The sequence below is a fragment of the Callithrix jacchus genome, chromosome 22 (genome assembly GCF_049354715.1).
Source record: "Callithrix jacchus isolate 240 chromosome 22, calJac240_pri, whole genome shotgun sequence".
NCBI lineage: Eukaryota > Metazoa > Chordata > Mammalia > Primates > Cebidae > Callithrix > Callithrix jacchus.
The window spans coordinates 354061-372263 of record NC_133523.1 but is presented as its reverse complement, the minus strand read 5'-3'; the positions used below and the strand labels follow the sequence as shown (position 1 = coordinate 372263).

Below are 18203 nucleotides of genomic sequence, written 5' to 3'. Positions count from 1 at the left end.
GTCGCGATCTCACCCCTCCGCAGTCTCCATCTCCCAGGTTCAAGCGATTCTCCTACCTCAGCCTCCTGAGTAGCTGGGATTACAGGTGCCCACTACCACGCCCAGGTAACTTTTTTTGTAATTTTGGTAGAGACAGGGTTTCTCCATCTTGATCAGGCTGGTCTTGAACTCCCAACCTCAGGTGATCCACCCGCCTCGGCCTCCCAGAGTGCTGGGATTGTAGGCGAGAGCCGCTGCGCTGACTAACTTACTGATCTTTACAGTGATCTAATGATGGAGGGATTGTTCCTGTCCCCATTCCACAGACGTGGAGACTGAGGCTCAGAGAGGTTAGGAAAAGTCCCACATTCCCCGCTATGGCCCAAACATCTGTGTGTCCCTCAAATTCACGTGTTGAAACTCCCACCCTCGAGGTGATGGTATCGGGAGGTGATGCCTCCGGGAGGAGGTGAGGTCATGCAGCAGAGCTGTCATGCGGGGTTAGTGTCCTTGGGAAAGAGGCCTAGAGACACCACTCGGCCATGTCTGCCATGTTAGGACACAGAGAGCAGAAGTGTGTGACCAGGAGGACCACCGTCAGCAGCACCTGGCTGTGCTGGCCCCCCAGCCCCCCGTCACCAGCACCTGACCGAGCTGATCCCCCCAGCCCCCCATCACCAGCACCTGACTGTGGTGATCCCTCCAGCCCCCCATCACCAGCCCCTGACCGTGCTGGACCCCAGCCCCCCATCACCAGCACCTGACCGTGGTGATCCACCCAGCCCCCCATCACCAGCACCTCACCGTGCTGACCCCCTCCCTGCCACCAGCACCTGACTGTGCTGGCCCCGCAGACCCCGTCACTAGCACCTGACCATGCTGATTCCCCCAGCCCCCCATCACCAGCACCTGACCGTGGTGATCCCTCCAGCCCCCCATCACCAGCCCCTGACCGTGCTGGACCCCAGCCCCCCATCACCAGCACCTGACCGTGGTGATCCACCCAGCCCCCCATCACCAGCACCTCACCGTGCTGACCCCCTCCCTGCCACCAGCACCTGACTGTGCTGGCCCCCCAGACCCCGTCACTAGCACCTGACCATGCTGATTCCCCCAGCCCCCCATCACCAGCACCTGACCGTGCTGGCCCCCCCAGCCCCCCGTCACCAGCACCTGACCGAGCTGATCCCCCCAGCCCCCCATCACCAGCACCTGACCGAGCTGATCCCCCCAGCCCCCCATCACCAGCACATGACCGTGGTGATCCCTCCAGCCCCCCATCACCAGCACCTGACCGTGCTGATCCACCCAGCCCCCCATCACCAGCACCTCACCGTGCTGACCCCCTCCCTGCCACCAGCACCTGACCATGCTGGCCCGCCCAGCCCCCTGTCACCAGCACCTCACCGTGCTGACCCCCTCCCTGCCACCAGCACCCGACCGTGCTGGTCCCCCAGCCCCCCGTCACCAGCACTCACCGTACTGGCCCCCCTAGACCCCTGTCACCAGCACCTGACCGGGCTGGCCCCCTCAGACCCCTGTCACCAGCACCTCACCGTGCTGACACCCTCCCTGCCACCAGCACCCAACCGTGCTGGCCCCCCTGCCCCCCTGTCACCAGCACCTGACTGTGCTGATCACCCCAGTCCCCCGTGACCAGCACCTGACCATGTTGACCCCCTCCCTGCCACCAGCACCTGACCGTGCTCATCCCCCAGCTTCCCGTCACCAGCACCTCACCATGCTGGCCCCCCAGCCCCCCGTCACCAGCACCAGACCGTGCTGATCCCCGCAGCCCCTGTCACCAGCACCTGACTGTGCTGGCTGCCCCCCGCAGCCTTCCGTCACCAGCACCTGACCGTGCTGATCCCCCAGCCCCCTGTCACCAGCCACCTCACCGTGCTGGCCCCCCAACCCCCCGTCACCAGCACCTGACTATGCTGATCACCCCAGCCCCCTGTCACCAGCACCTGACCGGGCTGGCCCCCCCAGACCCCTGTCACCAGCACCTCACCGTGCTGACACCCTCCCTGCCACCAGCACCCAACCGTGCTGGCCCCCCTGCCCCCCTGTCACCAGCACCTGACCGTGCTCATCCCCCAGCTTCCCGTCACCAGCACCTCACCATGCTGGCCCCCCAGCCCCCCGTCACCAGCACCAGACCGTGCTGATCCCCGCAGCCCCTGTCACCAGCACCTGACTGTGCTGGCTGCCCCCCGCAGCCTTCCGTCACCAGCACCTGACCGTGCTGATCCCCCAGCCCCCTGTCACCAGCACCTCACCGTGCTGGCCCCCCAACCCCCCGTCACCAGCACCTGACTATGCTGATCACCCCAGCCCCCTGTCACCAGCACCTGACCGTGCTGGCCCCCAGCCCCCCAACACCAGCACCAGACCATGCTGGCCCCCCCAACCCCCATCACCAGCACCCGACCCTGCTGGCCCCCCAGCCCCCCGTCACCAGCTCCTAACTGTGCTGATCCCCCCAGCCCCCCCGTCACCAGCACCTGCCCGTGCTGGCCCCCAGCCCCCCAACACCAGCACCCGCCCGTGCTGGCCCCCCAGCCCCCGTCACCAGCACCTTACCATGCTGGCCCGCTAGCCCCCTGTCACTAGCACCTGATTGTGCTAATCCCCCCAGCCCCCCATCACCAGCACCTGCCCGTGCTGGCCCCCAACCCCCCAACACCAGCACCCGCCCGTGCTGGCCCCCCAGCCCCCGTCACTAGCACCTCACCATGCTGGCCCCCCAGCCCCCTGTCACCTGCACCTGACTGTGCTGATCCCCCCAGCCCCCCCGTCACCAGCACCTCACTGTGCTGACCCCCTCCCTGCCACCAGCACCTGACCATGCTCATCCCCTCAGCCCCCCATCACCAGCACCTCACCGTGCTGACCCCCTCCCTGGCACCAGCACCTCACTGTGCTGGCCCCCACAGCCCCCCGTCACCAGCGTCTGACTGTGCTGATTCCCCCAGCCCCCCGTCACCAGCACCTGACCGTGCTGATCCCCCCAGCCCCCTGTCACCAGCAGCTGACCGTGCTGGCCCCCCCAGCCCCCCGTCACCAGCACCTGACCGTGCTGGCCCCTTGATCACAGCCCTGCAGCCTCCAGGACTGTGGGAAATAAACTTATATTGTGTGGAACCCAGCAGTCTGGGTACTTTGTTACGGGAGGGCAAATGGACAGAGACAGCTCCCATATTAGCATCTGGTACCCGCTGTAACGGACACCCACAAATGGGGTGACTTAAAACACTGTACAGGCCGGGCGTGGTGGCTCACAGCTGTAATCCCAGCACTTTGGGAGGCCGAGGCGGGTGGATCATGAGGTCAGGAGTTTGAGATCTGGCTGACGTGGCAAAACCCCATCTCTCCTAAAAATACGGAAATTAACGGTGTGGTGCAGTGTATGCCTGTAATCCCAGCTGCTCGGGAGGCTGAGGCAGGAGGCTCTCTTCAATCTGGGAGGTTGAGGCTGCGGAAAGCTGAGATCACACCTCTACACTCTAGCCTGGGCAACAGAGACTGCAAGACTCAGTCTCAGAAACAACAATAAAAACAAAAGAATAATGCACGTTTATTCCCTTATCGTCCAGGAGGCTGGAGTCCAAAGTGAGTCTCACTGGGCTGAATTCAAACTATCAGCAGGGCTGTTTCTTCCAGAGGCCCCGGGGGAGAATCCCTTCCGTGCCTTTTCCGGCATCTGGAGGCCCCTGCCTCCCTGGTAAGGGGTTGGGGGGAGGGGTCTTTCATCTTCAGAACCCGCAGCACAGCCAGTCTCTGACTCTCACCCTCCTGCCCCCTCTCTCCAGAACGCTGTAACGACCCTGGGCCACCTGGGTGATCAGATAACCTCCCAACCCAGCACCCTTAATCCCGTCTATAAGTCTCTTTTTTCATCTAGGGTGACTTACTCACAGGCCTGGGGATTAGGATGGAGATGGCCTTGGACACGCTTCTGCCAACCACAGACAGTGTGACGGCTTCTGTGGTGCTCTCAGTGACTGGAGCCTGGGGGTGGGTGACGTGGCTGGAGTGCAGAGAGCTTCAGGAAGCACAGTGTCAGGACCGGGTGAAATAATGATCGGGGCTGGGCGTGGTGGCTCAGGCCTGTGATCCCAGCCCTTTGGGAGGCCGAGGTGGGTGGATCACTTGAGGTCAGGAGTTCCAGACAAGCCTGGCCAACGTGGTGAAACCTGATCTCTACTAAAAATACAAAAATTAGCCGGGCGTGGTGGCGTGTGCCTGTAATCCCAGCTTCTCGGGAGGCCGAGGCAGGAGAGTCACTTGAACTCGGGAGGCGGAGGTTGCAATGAGCTGAGATCCGCACTCCAGCCAGGGCGACAGAGTGAGACTGTCTCTAAATAAATAAATAATCAGATAGTGGGGTTTGTGGAGGAAGTGGAGAGTCCTCTGTTTCTCATGGGGTGGTATCACCACTTACTGAGGTAGGGAACACGGGGAGAGGAGCTTTCTTTTAAATACGGGAGTGGGTAACGAATTCTGGTTTTGAAACTGTAGAGTTTGAAGGTGCTTTGTTATTTGTGAGACCGAGTGTCGCCCTGTCACCCATGTTGGAGTGCAGTGGTGTGGTCTTCGCTCACTGCGGCCTCAGCCTCCTGGGTAGCTGGGATTACAGGCACGCACCACCACGCCCGGCTAATTTTTGTATTTTTAGTAGAGATCAGGTTTCACCACGTTGGCCAGGCTGGTCTGGAACTCCTGACCTCATGTACCACCACGTCTGGCTAATTGTGTTTGAGACGGAGTTTCGCTCTTGTTGCCTAAGCTGGAATCCAATGGTACGATCCTGGCTCACTGCAGCCTCCACCTCCCTGGTTCAGGCGATTCTCCTGCCTCAGCCACCCGAGTAGCTGGGATTCCAGGCATGAGCCACCACATCTAGCATCATTATTGTGTTTTTTGTAGAGACAGAGTTTCACCATGTTGGCCAGGCTGATCTCAAATTCCTGACCTCGGGTGGTCTTCCAGCCTCCACTTCCTAAAGTGCTGGGATGAAAGGGTGTGAGCCACCATGACTGGCCAGTGCTTAGATATTTCCAAGAGAAAATATACACCTACATCTACACCTACATGTGCCTGCACCTTTGCCTACATTTACACCCGTGCCTTCACCTAAACCTGCACCGACTCAATCTCTGCAGCCATCTTTCCATCACGGCCAAGGATGGGTGATGCACCAAAACCCTGGATGGTGGTGCTGTGGCTCCAGGACCAAGGCAGCAAAATGTTCCCACACTCAGTCCTCACACCCGTGAGCGACTGGTTCAGGTCAGCAGAGTGAGTGCTACACGGGCAGAGATTTTCTTGGAAATAATCTGAAGCAGTCTTCCTGAAGGAGTCAGATTGTCAGTGCGGGAGCTCACCGAAGATGTCATGGGAAGAATCGTATGTAGCCGGAACTGGAAGAACCGCTGGCCAAGCTGAACTAGCTGTAGCAGACCCATGCCCACACCGATGACATGGAGAGCCAAGGTGGGCTTCCTGGACGATCAGAAGGATGCAGGAGCCCCTGATTCCCAGCTTTCCTAAGCAGCCCTTCCCACAGCCAGGACACGTCAGCTGCACTGTGGTGTCTCCTGGTAGCTGCCATTTACCTTTGCTACCGCTGAGAAAAATAATTCCAGGTGTCAGCTTCACTGAATTAAAATAATAATTATGCCAGGCATGGTGGCTCATGCCTGTAACCCCAGGACTTTTGGCGGCTGAGGCGGGCAGATCACTTGAGGTCAGGAGTTTGAGAACAGCCTGGGCAACATGGTGAAAATTGTAAAAATACAAAAAAGAAAATTAGCTGGATGCGGTGGCAGATGCCTGTAATCCCAACTACTTGGGGAGGCACGAGAATCGCTTGAGCCCAGGAGGCAGAGGTTGCAGTAAGCCAAGATCGCACCACTGCACTCCAACCTGGGTGATGGAGTGAGACTCTGTCTCAAAAAAAATATTAAAAATAAATGAAATTAAAATTAAAGGGCCAGGCACGGTGACTCTTGCCTGTAATCCCAGCACTTTGGGAGGCTGAGACGAGCAGATCATTTGAGGTCAGGAGTTTGAGACCAGTCTGGCCAACATGGTGAAACCCTGTCTCTACTAAAAGTTCAAAAATTATCCAGGTGGCAGGTGCCTGTAATCCCAGCTACTCGGAGGCTGAGGCAGGAGAATCTCTTGAACCTGGGAGGCAGAGGTTGCAATGAGCCGAGATCACGCCATTGCACTCCAGCCTGGCACCTGGTAATGAAGCGAGACTCTGCCTCAAAAAAAAAAAAAAAAAAAAAAAAAGAGCCTCATCACCCCGAACACTAAGAGGATGAAGCATGTGAGCAGAGTGAGGTTCAGGGAGGCTGAACCTCAGAGCATGTGGCGACTGACTGCTGAGTAAACCGTGCAGAAGGTGGGGAGGGAAATGGCCACAGTGCACCTGCTGTTGCTCTATGACTACAGCTGGGAACAGAGTGAAGATCTTCAGGAGAGGCAGTTGTAAGGACATGCTCAGGTGGACCCAGCAAGAATCGAACCCTGTTGAGGTGATGAGTTTCCATCTCCAGAAATGGGCAGAGCCGTGACCACGCTGGACCGCGTTGGCAGAATTAGGCAGGCTCCGCGATGTGTTGGGCTGAATAACAGCCCCCAGAGATATCCAGGTTCTAATTCTGAAGCCTGTGAATCTGTTCTTTTTTCTTTCTTTCTTTTTTTTTTTTTTTGAGACGGAGTTTTGCTCTTGTTACCCAGGCTGGAGTGCAATGGCACGATCTTGGCTCACCGAAACCTCCGCCTCCTGGGTTCAGGCAATTCTCCTGCTTCAGCCTCCTGAGTAGCTGGGATTACAGGCACGCACCACCATGCCCAGCTAATTTTTTTGTATTTTTAGTAGAGATGGGGTTTCACCACGTTGACCAGGATAGTCTCGATCTCTTGACCTCGTGATCCACCTGCCTCGGCCTCCCAAAGTGCTGGGATTACAGGCTTGAGCCACCGCGCCTGGCGGAATATGTTCTTTTATATGGCAAAAGGGACTTTCCAGACGTAATCCAAGATGCTGACCTCGGGGAATGATTGTGGTGACCTGGATGGATGCGGTGTAATTGCACACCCTTCTGAGAGGAAGGTAGAGGGAAATTTGTCTTCGGAAGTGGAAGGCACAGTGACACCAAAGCAAAATGACAAGCTGCCGTCTGTGAAGAGGGAGGAAGGGGCCCAAGAAGGACAGAGATTGTACCCCTAGAGCCTCTGGAGATTCTGACCATGCCTTGGTTTCTGCACACGGGAAATTCTGACTTCCAGGTAATAAACATGTGCTCTTTCCAGCCTTGGAACCTGTGGTGATTTGTTGCAGCAGCAGTGAGAAACCCGCACAGCTTAGCAGTCTTAGAGGCTGGCTCTTACTAAGGCGCATAGTGACTGCGATGTAGCTAGCCACCCGCCAGGTAGCTCAAATCACACAATTCCATGAATAAATGATACTTGAACTGGGACTTCCAACACTAGTAACCTTCAAAACAAAACAAGTATTTTAAATCCATTGAAGTGTCCAAAGTCCTGTGAAAGATCAGCAGCATTTTGATATTGTTATTCAACCTTAGGAACACATTTCACACATACACAAACACATATTTTTTGAGACGGAGTCTCGCTCTGTCACCCAGGCTGGAGTGCAGTGGCGGGATCTCGGCTCACTGCAATCTCCGCCTCCTGGGTTCAAGCGATTCTCCTGCCTGAGCCTCCTGAGTAGCTGGGATTACAGGCACGCGCCACCGTGCCCAACTAATTTTTGTATTTTTAGTGGAGACGGGGTTTCACCATATTGGTCAGGCTGGTCTTGAATTCCCAACTTCGTGATCCGCCCGCCTCAGCCTCCCGAAGTGCTGGGATTACAGGCGTGAGCCACTGTTTCCGGTCTACATGTAACTTTTAGAAATAACTTTGTGTTGAATTTCATGGCTTCTTTTCTTTTCTTTTTTTTTTTTGAGATGGAGTTTCGCTCTTGTTACCCAGACTGGAGTGCAATGGCACGATCTTGGCTCACTGCAACCTCCGCCTCCTGGGTTCAAGCAATTCTCCTGCCTCAGCCTCCCGAGTAGCTGGGAGTACAGGCACGTGCCACCGTGCCCAGCTCATTTGGCTTCTTTTCAATAAACCAGTTTGTTACTGGATTCACTGCGAGCAGCACAGCTTCAAATGATGCTTCTATACTTTTGGAGTCTTCTTGACTTTTGGCAACAAAATTAGTCAGCTTTGTACTGGAAAAAATTGCTTTGCTCTTGTTTAGGAAAAACACAAATACATTACCCAAAATTGAATCTCAATAGACAGATAGATAGATATGGATATGATACAGAGGCAGCGCAGCTGCTGTGAAAAACGTCCACCACCAGCGGAACGAAGAAGCACAGTGACGGAGTCCTACAGGTGTCGTGATCCCAGAGAAATTACGAGAATAGGCCGGGCGCGGTGGCTCACGCCTGTCATCCCAGCACTTTGGGAGGCCGAGGCGGGTGGATCACGAGGTCAAGAGATCGAGACCATCCCGGTCAACATGGTGAAACCCCGTCTCCACTAAAAATACAAAAAAATTAGCTGGGCACGGTGGCGCGTGCCTGTAATCCCAGCTACTCGGGAGGCTGAGGCAGGAGAATTGCCTGAACCCAGGAGGCGGAGGCTGCGGTGAGCCGAGATGGCGCCATTGCACTCCAGCCTGGGTAACAAGAGCGAAACTCCAGCTCAAAAAAAAAAAAAAAAAAAAATAGAGACGGGGTTTCACCATATTGGTCAGACTGGTCTGGATCTCCTGACCTCAGGTGATCCACCCGCCTCGGCCTCCCCAGGTGCGGGGATGACAGGCGCGAGCCCCGCGCCGGGCCCGGACTGCAGGTTCTAAAAAGCTCTCCGATTCGCCAGCTCCCCAACTCGTTCCTCGACGGGCTACTTTGCTCATCACGGCGGCAAAAGTGCAGAAAGTTCCAGAACCACGCCGCCCGGGCTCCAATTCTGGCTGTGTCACTGACGCTCTGGGTGGTCCGTGGCCCCGGGCCTCAGTTTCCCCGTCTGCCACGCGGGGTGTGAACGGCGAGCAGGTCACACGGAACCACGTGACCCCCGCGCAGGTGTGGCGTCAGGAACTCGCGTCGTTCTCCGCCACGGCCAAGGCCGAGCCCAGCGTCCAGCGGAGACCGCCGGGAGGACACGCTCGGCTGCGCGCCCGCGCTCGCGCCCCTACTACGCGCCCGGACCGCTCTCCGCCCCCTCCAGGCTCCGCCCCCACCCCGCCCTCCCGGGCGCCGTAGCCAATGAGCGCGCGGGCCCGCATCCGGGGATCCCGGAGCGGCCGCCGCCTCCCGCGCACACACGGCCATGGCGGAGGTGAGTGAGCGGGCCGGGGGAGCCGGACCCCCGCCCCCGCGCGCCCGCGTCCCCCGCCGACGTGTCCGGGCCTTGCCGTGGGCCCCGGGGGTGGAGAGCACCGCTCTGGAGCTCTGTGGCCGGTCGGGACGCCTGGGCCGTCCGGGGCCGGAGGGGCGCGGGGCTCCTTCGGCGGCCGCCCCCGGCCCGGCCCCCCCCCTTCGGCTGCCACATCGCGGGCTGCAGTGCGCATGCGCGGCGGGGCGGGCGGGGGCCCGGGTGGGGGAGGGGAGGGACGCGGGGCGGGGGCGGGGTCGGGGGTCCGGTGGGCGCGCGGACCCACTCTGGCGTCCGGCTCCCGTTGCCTGTCCGGCCCCGCGGCGCGGAGGCCTCCGTTTCCTGCGCGTTTGCCAACTTTGCTGAGTGCTGGGGCCGCCAGGCGTCCCGCGCTCCCCGTGGGGATCCCGGTGGACCCACCGCGCTTCCGCCGCCGCGAGTCCCCCTTGCTGGGGCCAGGTCAGACCCCGGGCGGGATTTGAACTCCCGACGCGGACCCGCCTGGCGCAGACCGGGCGCAGGGGGTGGGTGGGTGGGTCTGCCGGGGCCTAGAGAGCGTCGGGGCTGATCTCCGCGGAGTTGGACCAGCCTCGCCCGGGCGCGAAGTTACTTCTGGAGCCTCCTCCCTCGTCCAGGAAACAAGCCCCGGACCCTTCGCCCGCAATCTTCGGGGCCAGCCATGTGTTGGAATCCGGAATTTTTGCGATTTGAGGATCGGTGGGGTTTTGGACTGTGATGTTGGATCAGACCCCCCCCAGGACGGTCTAGGATCAGACAGCTTCGCGGCGGGCCCGACCACAATGAAGACACTTTGGCCTTTGGAGCTTTTTTTTTTTTTTTTTTTTTAATCCCGGAGTGGTGGATGAGCCTGTGCGGACCTGCCTGCACCTTCCAGGGTCCCCGTGAAGACGGGATGAGATGATGTGGGCGAAGGTACTGCGGCCGCGAGGTCCTCAGTAAATGGGGTTCAATCCCTGACTGCTCTGTGCCCACAAGTTACGACAGGCAGGCAGATTTAGGAACCGGTCCTGGTCCTCATCTCTGGGCCGCAGGGCCCAGAGGAGGAGGTGCCCACCCAGCCAGGCACAGCCACCTCTTGGGAAGCCGGGATGGGAAATGCGGCCTGGCCTGTTTATGTCTTGGCAGCACGCAAGTGGGCATCGTGGAAAGCAGGACTGGCCGTTTTCTGCCCCTGGTGACCTCCTCAAGGGGCGGTAACAGGCCGTGTTTGTGCCAGAGACGGTGTAGGTGTGTCGATGCCAGGCCAGGCCTCACCAGCCAGTTCTTTCATGGAGAGCTAGTTCTCCTTGAGATATTTACGGGGGCTGAGTCCCCGCTCGCGTGGTGGCCGGCCTCCAGGGTCAGAGGCAGAAACTCTGTCTCCCAGGGGCCCTTCAGAGACGTGGTGGCCTAGTGAGTGTGTGCTCCTGGCATCTCTCCTGGTAGTGAGGGGGCTTTCGGGCAGCACACGGCCTCACAGGTAGCTGTGCGTGTGGGACGGCGCAAGTCAGACTCCCAAGCCAGCCTCCCCCAGAGCTGCGTGTGGCCGTCGGTTCTGCCCTGCCTTGGCTGAGCTCCTCCTCAAGTCCGCACAGCGGTTTGTTGTCTGGGTGCTCCTGGGAACCCTGTTTTACAGTTTGGGGTGGTGCCCTGTTGAGCGAATTTGATCTTATTTATGTTTTGAGATGTGGCCTCACTTTGTCACCCAGGCTGAAGTGCAGTGAGTGGTTTAATCTCAGCTCACCGCAACCTCCGCCTCCTGGCTTCAAGCAGTTCTCTGCCTCAGCCTCCTGAGTAGCTGGGATTACAGGCGCCCGCCACCACACCTGGCTAATTTTTGTATTTTTAGTAGAGATGGGGTTTCACCACGTTGGCCAGGCTAGTCTTGAACTCCTGAGCTCGTGATCCACCCGCCTCGGTCTCCCAAAGTGCTGCGATTACCAGCGTGAGCTACCGCGCCAGCTACCGTGCCAGCTTGATTTGATTTTCTAAGGAGGTCTCGCTCTGTCCTGGGCCCTGAGGATCCGGGAGTGAATGGAGCAGACAGAGCCTGTCCTACAGTGATGCAGAGTATGGTCAGAGAGAGACGTGATGGGTTGGGACCAGCAGGCATGAAGGCGCTGAGTGCGGGGAGCCATGGCGGCCCCTTCGACCACCGGGCATGTTCTGCGTGGGCCTGGGCGGGTCGCCGGACTGCTCAGAACTTCCTCGTCCTCATCTCTGAAATGGGAAGCCCACGGTCGACCTTCAGAGCTCGGAGGTCTGATGAGGTCCTGCTATAGTGGCTCATGCTTGGAAGTTGAGGCTGGTGGAGTTGACAGCACACCACTGTTTTGAACCCATGAGAATGGCGGTTTGTAAGTCAGTAGCATGTGATCAGTATTAGCTGCTTTATTCTGGTATCATTATCTCGGAATAATCTTAAGTACCACAGTGGCAGGCGGGATCACTGCTGTTCTCAGAGACGCCAGATTAATCTTGTGGAAACCCAAGAGCACCGTGTGTTGCTCCTGCCTAAAGGCCTCTGTGACTTTCCGTGGTCCCTAGGACAAAGTGCTCCTCTTGAGACCCCCAGCCCTGTGGGGTGGTCCCCACTGAGCCGCCCCCGCTCTAGGCCCCTGGGCTTCTTCCGTTTGCTAGTGCACTCTGCCCCTTGGGGGGAGTGCTAGTGAGTGGTTCCACCTCTCCTCAGGCCCCCTGGCCTTCTCTGACCCCCCACTTGCGAAGCCCCTGCACCCTGTTTTCTCCTCTCGGTCCCATAGGCGTCCACCTGTTTATCTATGTCCAAAGCTGCTAGCTCCGTGTGGGTGGAGGCAGGTGGAACTTGTTTCTCGGGTTAGTGGAGTGGGTGCTCTGGGAGCGTTGGTCAGATGGAGGAGTGGGTGCTGGGCGGTCCAGCAAGGGCCTGGCTCTGTAGTTGGTGTGGGTGGGGAGAAGGTCAAGGATGGCTCTTGGGAGGAGGTTGTCCCAGTCACCGCCGGAGCAGAGCTTGTGGGATGGGAGGTGTGGGTGCAGCCATCTTGGCGAATGAAATCTGCCGCTGTGTGATTTTGGGTTAAGCTTTGGAGGGTGGCCCCTTCTGTTTTCTGGCACATTCTATGGCTTTGGGGGCTGCCGGGGAACTGGAGGCTGCCCTCGTGGAAGGGCTGTCCTGTGCTCCGCACCCAGGCCTTTCGTGCAGTCTTTATGCTGAGGAGCTGGTGGAAGATCCTGGTGGCCACCCTGGTCTGTGGCCTGCTCTCCTCTGGACTGTGTTTCTAGAGTGTCGCTTGTGCTCCCTTCTCTTTTTTGTTACCTGGAATACCCTTGGCCTGCTCCCCATCTTTTTTCTGCATCCTCTTTGACACAACAGAGGCCTTTGGCCTTCCTGGGAGTGAACTCAGAGGGAAACCTCCAGAGTGTTCTTGGTGAGGGAAGTGCGGCCCCTGGGAATCCTCGGGTAGAGTAGACGTGGTCCTGGACGCCGGGCAGGGCAGCGGGAGCGAAGAAGGTCCCTGAAGTCTGTTCCTCGGTAAGTTCAAGGAACTCGGAGTCACCTGGAAGTGAACTTGGGACTCCCAGCCTGCTCACGGCTTCTCTGTTGGTAGCTCTTTCTGCTGTCCCCAGCTGCTTCCCTCTTTGCCCCTCTCTGCCTCAGCTCCCCTGTTAAATGGCGAGTCAGATAAGGGCCAGATCCTCCTCAGACCCCGCAGACCACCTCTCCTGGGGCCAGATGTGATTTCACTCTGTGCAGACCTCCAGCCTGCGGGGCTGTTCTCAGCTCGCCGTCCAGAGTGGGGCCTCATCTGATGTCGTTGCCTGCCCTCCCCTTGCTGGGCTCCTGGTTGCAGGAGTGGAAAGCCAGCCCCTGACTGAGGCGGGAACCATTGCCCAGAGAGCCTCCCCTTGACCCCTACCCAGAGGGTCGTAGAGAGGGCCGAGGGTGACTTCAGAGGTCACTTAGGGTGCTCTCCCTGTGGCGTCACGCTGCGTGTGGCTGTGCAGAGTGGTCGTGGTCTGGCAGCCCCCTGCCGTTTCCTGGAAAGACGTGAGGCCATCTCTGCCAGACCCGACCGACCTTAGGGCAGGCGGTGTGAGCTGCTCCTGCAGCTGCCAGGCACTCTGCCTGCCTGTCTGCTCCCGTCCCAATGCCCCTTCCCACCGGGGCCTGCTGTGGCTCTTCCTTCCCTCTGCCACCTCGGAGCTAGACTTTCTGAAGCTGGATGGGGCATGTCACTGTCCGCTTAGAGCTTGAGGTTCTCCTTGGTCTTCACCAGCCTCGTTGCTGCAGTCAGCCCAGGGCCAGTGGCCGCCCCAGCCCCCTTCACGGCTCCGATATACACTGCTGTACACTTGGCCCTTGAACACCATGGGTTTGAACTGCTTGGGTCACTTACACGCGGATTTCCTTCCACCTCTGTCACCCCAAGACAGCAAGGCCAACCGCCCCCCCGCCACCAGCCTCCTCAGCATGAAGATGACCAGGACGAAGACCTTTAGGGTGATCCCCTTCCACTCACTGAATAATAAATACATTTTCTCTTCTTACGGTTGTCTTCACCTTTTCTGTAGTTGCCTTTCTTGGTAAGAAAACAGTACATCCTGCAACACAGGACATACGTGTGTGCCAACTGTGTATGTTACCGGCAAAGCTTCCAGTCAGCAGGAGGCTGCCAGTGGGGTTTTGGGGAGGCGGAAGTGGATGCATGGGTTTTTACCTGTGTGCTGGGCTGGCACCCACAGCCCCCGCGCCATTCAGGGGTCAGTTGTGCCACCCTTGGTGCCCCCAGGAGTGCTGGGCTGGAAGGGCCTGTGGGCCGCTGGCCTGAGCCTGATGGTGCACTTGCCGTGTGAGCTTGGGTGGCTCACTGTCTCCTTGAGCGTCTTGCCCTGTTTTTCTTAGGCGGGGAATGAGCGCGCCACCTCTGAGGTTTTACTTGAGGACCCGTGAAGAAATCTGTTTTGAAACTCTTACTGAACAGGTGTTTAACCTTCATTAAATGTTTTAATCTCGCTTTTTGGCCGCAGCTTACTGAGGTATAACTCGTTTACTGTGCAGTTCAGGGGGGTTTGTGCATCCGCCGGGTTGTGTGGCCACCATCACAGTCAATTCTAGAACATTTTCATCACCCCAAGAGGAGCCCCACACCCCTTAGTGGTCGCTCCCAAACCCCTTTCAACCAGGAATCTACTTTCGGTGCCTGCGATTTGCCTGCCCCGGACGTTAGAAATAAAATGAGTCACACGATATGTGGCCTTTCATGTCCGGCTGCTTTTGGGAGCGCGGCGCCTTTGAGATCCATCCCCGTGGTGATGTCAGCGCTTCCTTCCTTTGTCCGATCTCGAGTCCCTTGTTTGGTGTTTGTCAGCTGATGGAAATTAGGACCCTAACCTGGGTCGTGAGGTTAAATACCGTTTACCCTTTGGAGGAGTTGCTGCACCGTTTTCCAGAGTGGCTACAGCGTTTTCCATCCCGCCAGCGGCGGGAGAATTCCGATTTGTCCGCATTCCTGTCAGTACTTGTCGCTTTCTGTCTGTCTGAGCGTCGTGGTTCTCCGAGGAGGAAGTGGGGTCCCAGCGTGCATTTTGCCTGCTTTTCCTGATGCTGCACTGCGCCTCTCTTCCTGTGCCATTGCCCATTTGTGCGTCCTCTTGGGAGAAATGTCTGTTCAGATCCTTTGCCCATTTCTCAGTTGGATTGTCTTTCCCTTATCGAGTTGTTTCTGTGTTCTTCTCAAAGTTGTTTATATGTTCTCAGAACAAGCTCCTTACCACACAGATGACTTTTCAGATGTTTTCTCTGATGCTCTGAGTTGTCCTTTTACTTTCTTGATGGCGGCCTTTGAAGCACAGAAGTTTTTAATTTTGGTGAAGTCGTTTGTCCATTTGTTTTTTTGTCACTTCATTTTGGTGTCTGTCTAGGAAACTGTTCAAATCCAAGGTCACAGTTTCTTCCCCCGCCCCCGCATCTGCAGATTCAATCAAAAGCTACAAATATTTATTCCTGTATTTTCTCCTAAAAGTTGTATGGTTTTAGCTCCTCTATCTAAGACCTTTGATCCATTTTGAGGTCATGTTCACATATGGTGTGAGATAGGTCCAGCTCCATTCTGTTGCACGTGGATATTCAGCTGTCCCGGCACCATTTGTTAAAGACTGTTCATTCCTCTGTGGAACTGCACTGACACCTGTTGACTGTGAATGTGTGAGTTTATTTCTGGGTTCTCAGTTGTTTCATTAATCTTTGTGCTGTCCTTATGGCAGCGCCACACTGTTTGGATTGCTGTGGCTTTGTGGTGAGTTTTGAAATCAGGAGGTATTCTGTTTCAAGATTGTTTGGGCTGTTTTGGGTATCGTGAGCTTCCATTATGCTTTTTGGAATCGGCTGGTGGGTTTCTGTGACAAAGCCAGCTGGGGCCCTGATGGGGATCGCGCTGAGCCTGTCTGTGAACCCATCGGTGTGACGCCATCTTGATGCCTTCTCAGCCATGCACACGGGATGCCCTTTCATGCACCGGGATCTTTCCTCCAACATACTTGGTCCGCTCAGGGGCTGTACCCCTTTCATACTTCTCTGGGTGCTATTGTAGACGGAACTGCTCTTTTAACTTTCTTGTAGTGTTGTTCGTTGCTTTTACGTAGAAACAGGATGGATTTTTATGTGTGGATTTTGTCTACGCAGCCTTGCTGACCTCACTTTAGTTTGAATCGCCTTTTACATCATGTCACCAGCACCAGCACAGATAGTTTTACTTGTTTCTTAACAGTCTTTCTTTTCTTGTCAGAGTCGTGCTCTGTCACCAGGCTGGAGTGCAGCGTCACGATCTTGGCTCATTCCAGCCTTTGCCTCTTGGGTTCAAGCGATTCTCCTGCCTCAGCCTCCCGAGTAGCCGGGACTACAGGCACGCGCCACCACACCCAGCTAATTTTTTGTATTTTTAGTAGAGACGGGGTTTCACCATGTGGACCAGGATGGTCTCGATCTCTTGACCTTGTGATCCGCCCACCTCGGCCTCCCAGGGTGCTAGGATTACAGGCGTGAGCCACCGTTTCTGGCCTTTTTTTTTTTTTTTTTCCTGAACTGGAGTCTTGCTCTGTTGCCCAGGCTGGAGTACAGTGGCACAGACTTGGCTTACTACAACGTCTGTCTCCCTGGTTCAAGCAATTCTCCTGCCTCGGCCTCCTGAATACCTGAGATTACCAGGCACATGCCACAATGCCCAGCTAATTTTTTGGTATTTTTAATAGAGACAGGGTTTCACCATGTTGGTCAGGCTGGTCTTGAACTCCTGACCTCAGGTGATCCACCTGCCTTGGCCTCCCAAAGGGCTAGGCTTCCTTACCAATCTTGGTTCTTTTTATTTCATGTTCTTGCACCGACTGCACCCTGCAGCTCTCCGTGGCGCATGAGAGGTGAGAGTACACGTCGTTCTACACGCGGTGGCTTAGATGGTGCATCCAGCCTTTCACTGTTGAGGGCTGTGCTGAGTATGGTTTTCCCTAGATGCTCTTGGTCACGTTGAGGCGTTCTCTTCTGTTCTGAGGTTGTTGGGTATTTTTCATTATGAAAGGGTGTTGGATTTTGTTGAATTGGACGTGTTGAGATGATCCTGTGTTTTGGTTTTTTTATTTTATTGATGTGGTGTGTTATAGTAATTGAGTTTTGCTGTTGAATCAACCTTGCATCCCTGCGATAAATCTTACTTGTTCGTGGCCTATGATCGTCTTTATACGTTGCTGGATTCAGTTGCCAGTATTTTGTTGAGGGTTTTGTGTTCATGTACATGGGCGATGTTGTGGGTTACTGCGGTGGTTCATGCAGCACTTTGGGAGGCCGAGGCGGGTGGATCACTTGAGGTCAACAGTTTGAGACCAGCCTGGGACAACTTGGTAAAACCCCGTCTCTACTGAAAATACAGAAATTACCCAGGCGTGGTGGTGCGCACCTGTAGTCCTAGCTACTCGGGAGGCTGAGGCAGGAGAATCACTTGAACCTGGGAGGCAGAGGTTGCAGTGAGCCGAGATTGTGCCACTGCTCTCCAGCCTGGGTGACAGAACAAGGCTCTGTCTCATAAAGAAAAAGAGAGAGAGAGATTGAACATTGTAATAATGGTCACTTATGGTTTTGTTGTCCCTTTTATAAAAAAATTGAGGTAATTTATGAAACATAAAATACACCTACTTTAAAGTTTATAATTCATTGATTTTTAGTGTGTCCACAGTCACGCAGCTTTTGACTCCAAGTCATTCTGTCATCCCCATTAGCAGTCACTCTCCCGCCATCCCTCTCCCTGGCTCTTGGCCCCCACGAGCCCCTTTCTGTCTGTGGATTGGTCTGTTCTGACCGTTCTGTATCAGTGGACCCCCTGCCGTGGCCGTTGGTGTCTGGCTTCCTGCGCAGCGCATGCTGTTCTTGAGCTTCGTCCGGTCGCAGCATGGGTCAGGACAGAGCCTGTTTGTGGGCGGTTTTCAGTGTCACAGGATGCATGTCCTGCCTGGGGCGAGATGGCCTTCACCCTGCAAGCGATCCTGGGTGGGAGGCGGCACCGGTGACGGCCCGCGTGTGTGCTGCGCCCAGTGCCCTCCAGCCCTCAGAGGCGGAGACAAAGCGCCTTCCCTGCTCACCGAACGGGCTCTGACCGGTGCTTGCTCTTGGCTGCCACCCTGTGATGTCCCACAGCAGGACTTGGACCGGCCGAGCTAACCCTGCTTCTCTTCCTCCGCAGGCCTCCTCGCTGGGGAGGCAGAGCCCTCGCGTGGTCTCCTGCCTTGCACACAGCCTGTGCCCCGGGGAGCCTGGCTTGCAGACAACAGCAGGTACCTTCCTC

The 18203-nt window shown here is 56.8% G+C and overlaps 1 protein-coding gene across 24 annotated transcripts in view; it reads left to right on the top strand.

Moving 5' to 3' along the window:
• The first annotated feature begins 9318 nt into the window (after positions 1-9318).
• The window catches only part of MIER2 (MIER family member 2), a 33301-nt gene continuing 24416 nt past the window's right edge, over positions 9319-18203 (top strand). For 8 of the 24 annotated variants that reach the window (XM_078361285.1, XM_054250541.2, XM_035284104.3 and 5 more), the window contains exons 1-2: positions 9319-9360; positions 18102-18192. In XM_078361285.1, the coding sequence (XP_078217411.1) occupies positions 9352-9360; positions 18102-18192 (100 nt within the window). In that variant the 5' untranslated portion in view covers positions 9319-9351. Of the gene's footprint in view, positions 9361-9599; positions 10330-12365; positions 12908-14278; positions 14358-18101; positions 18193-18203 lie in introns of those variants that run through there. The other 16 variants (XM_078361279.1, XM_054250540.2, XM_035284099.3 and 13 more) reach the window with 7 other exon arrangements.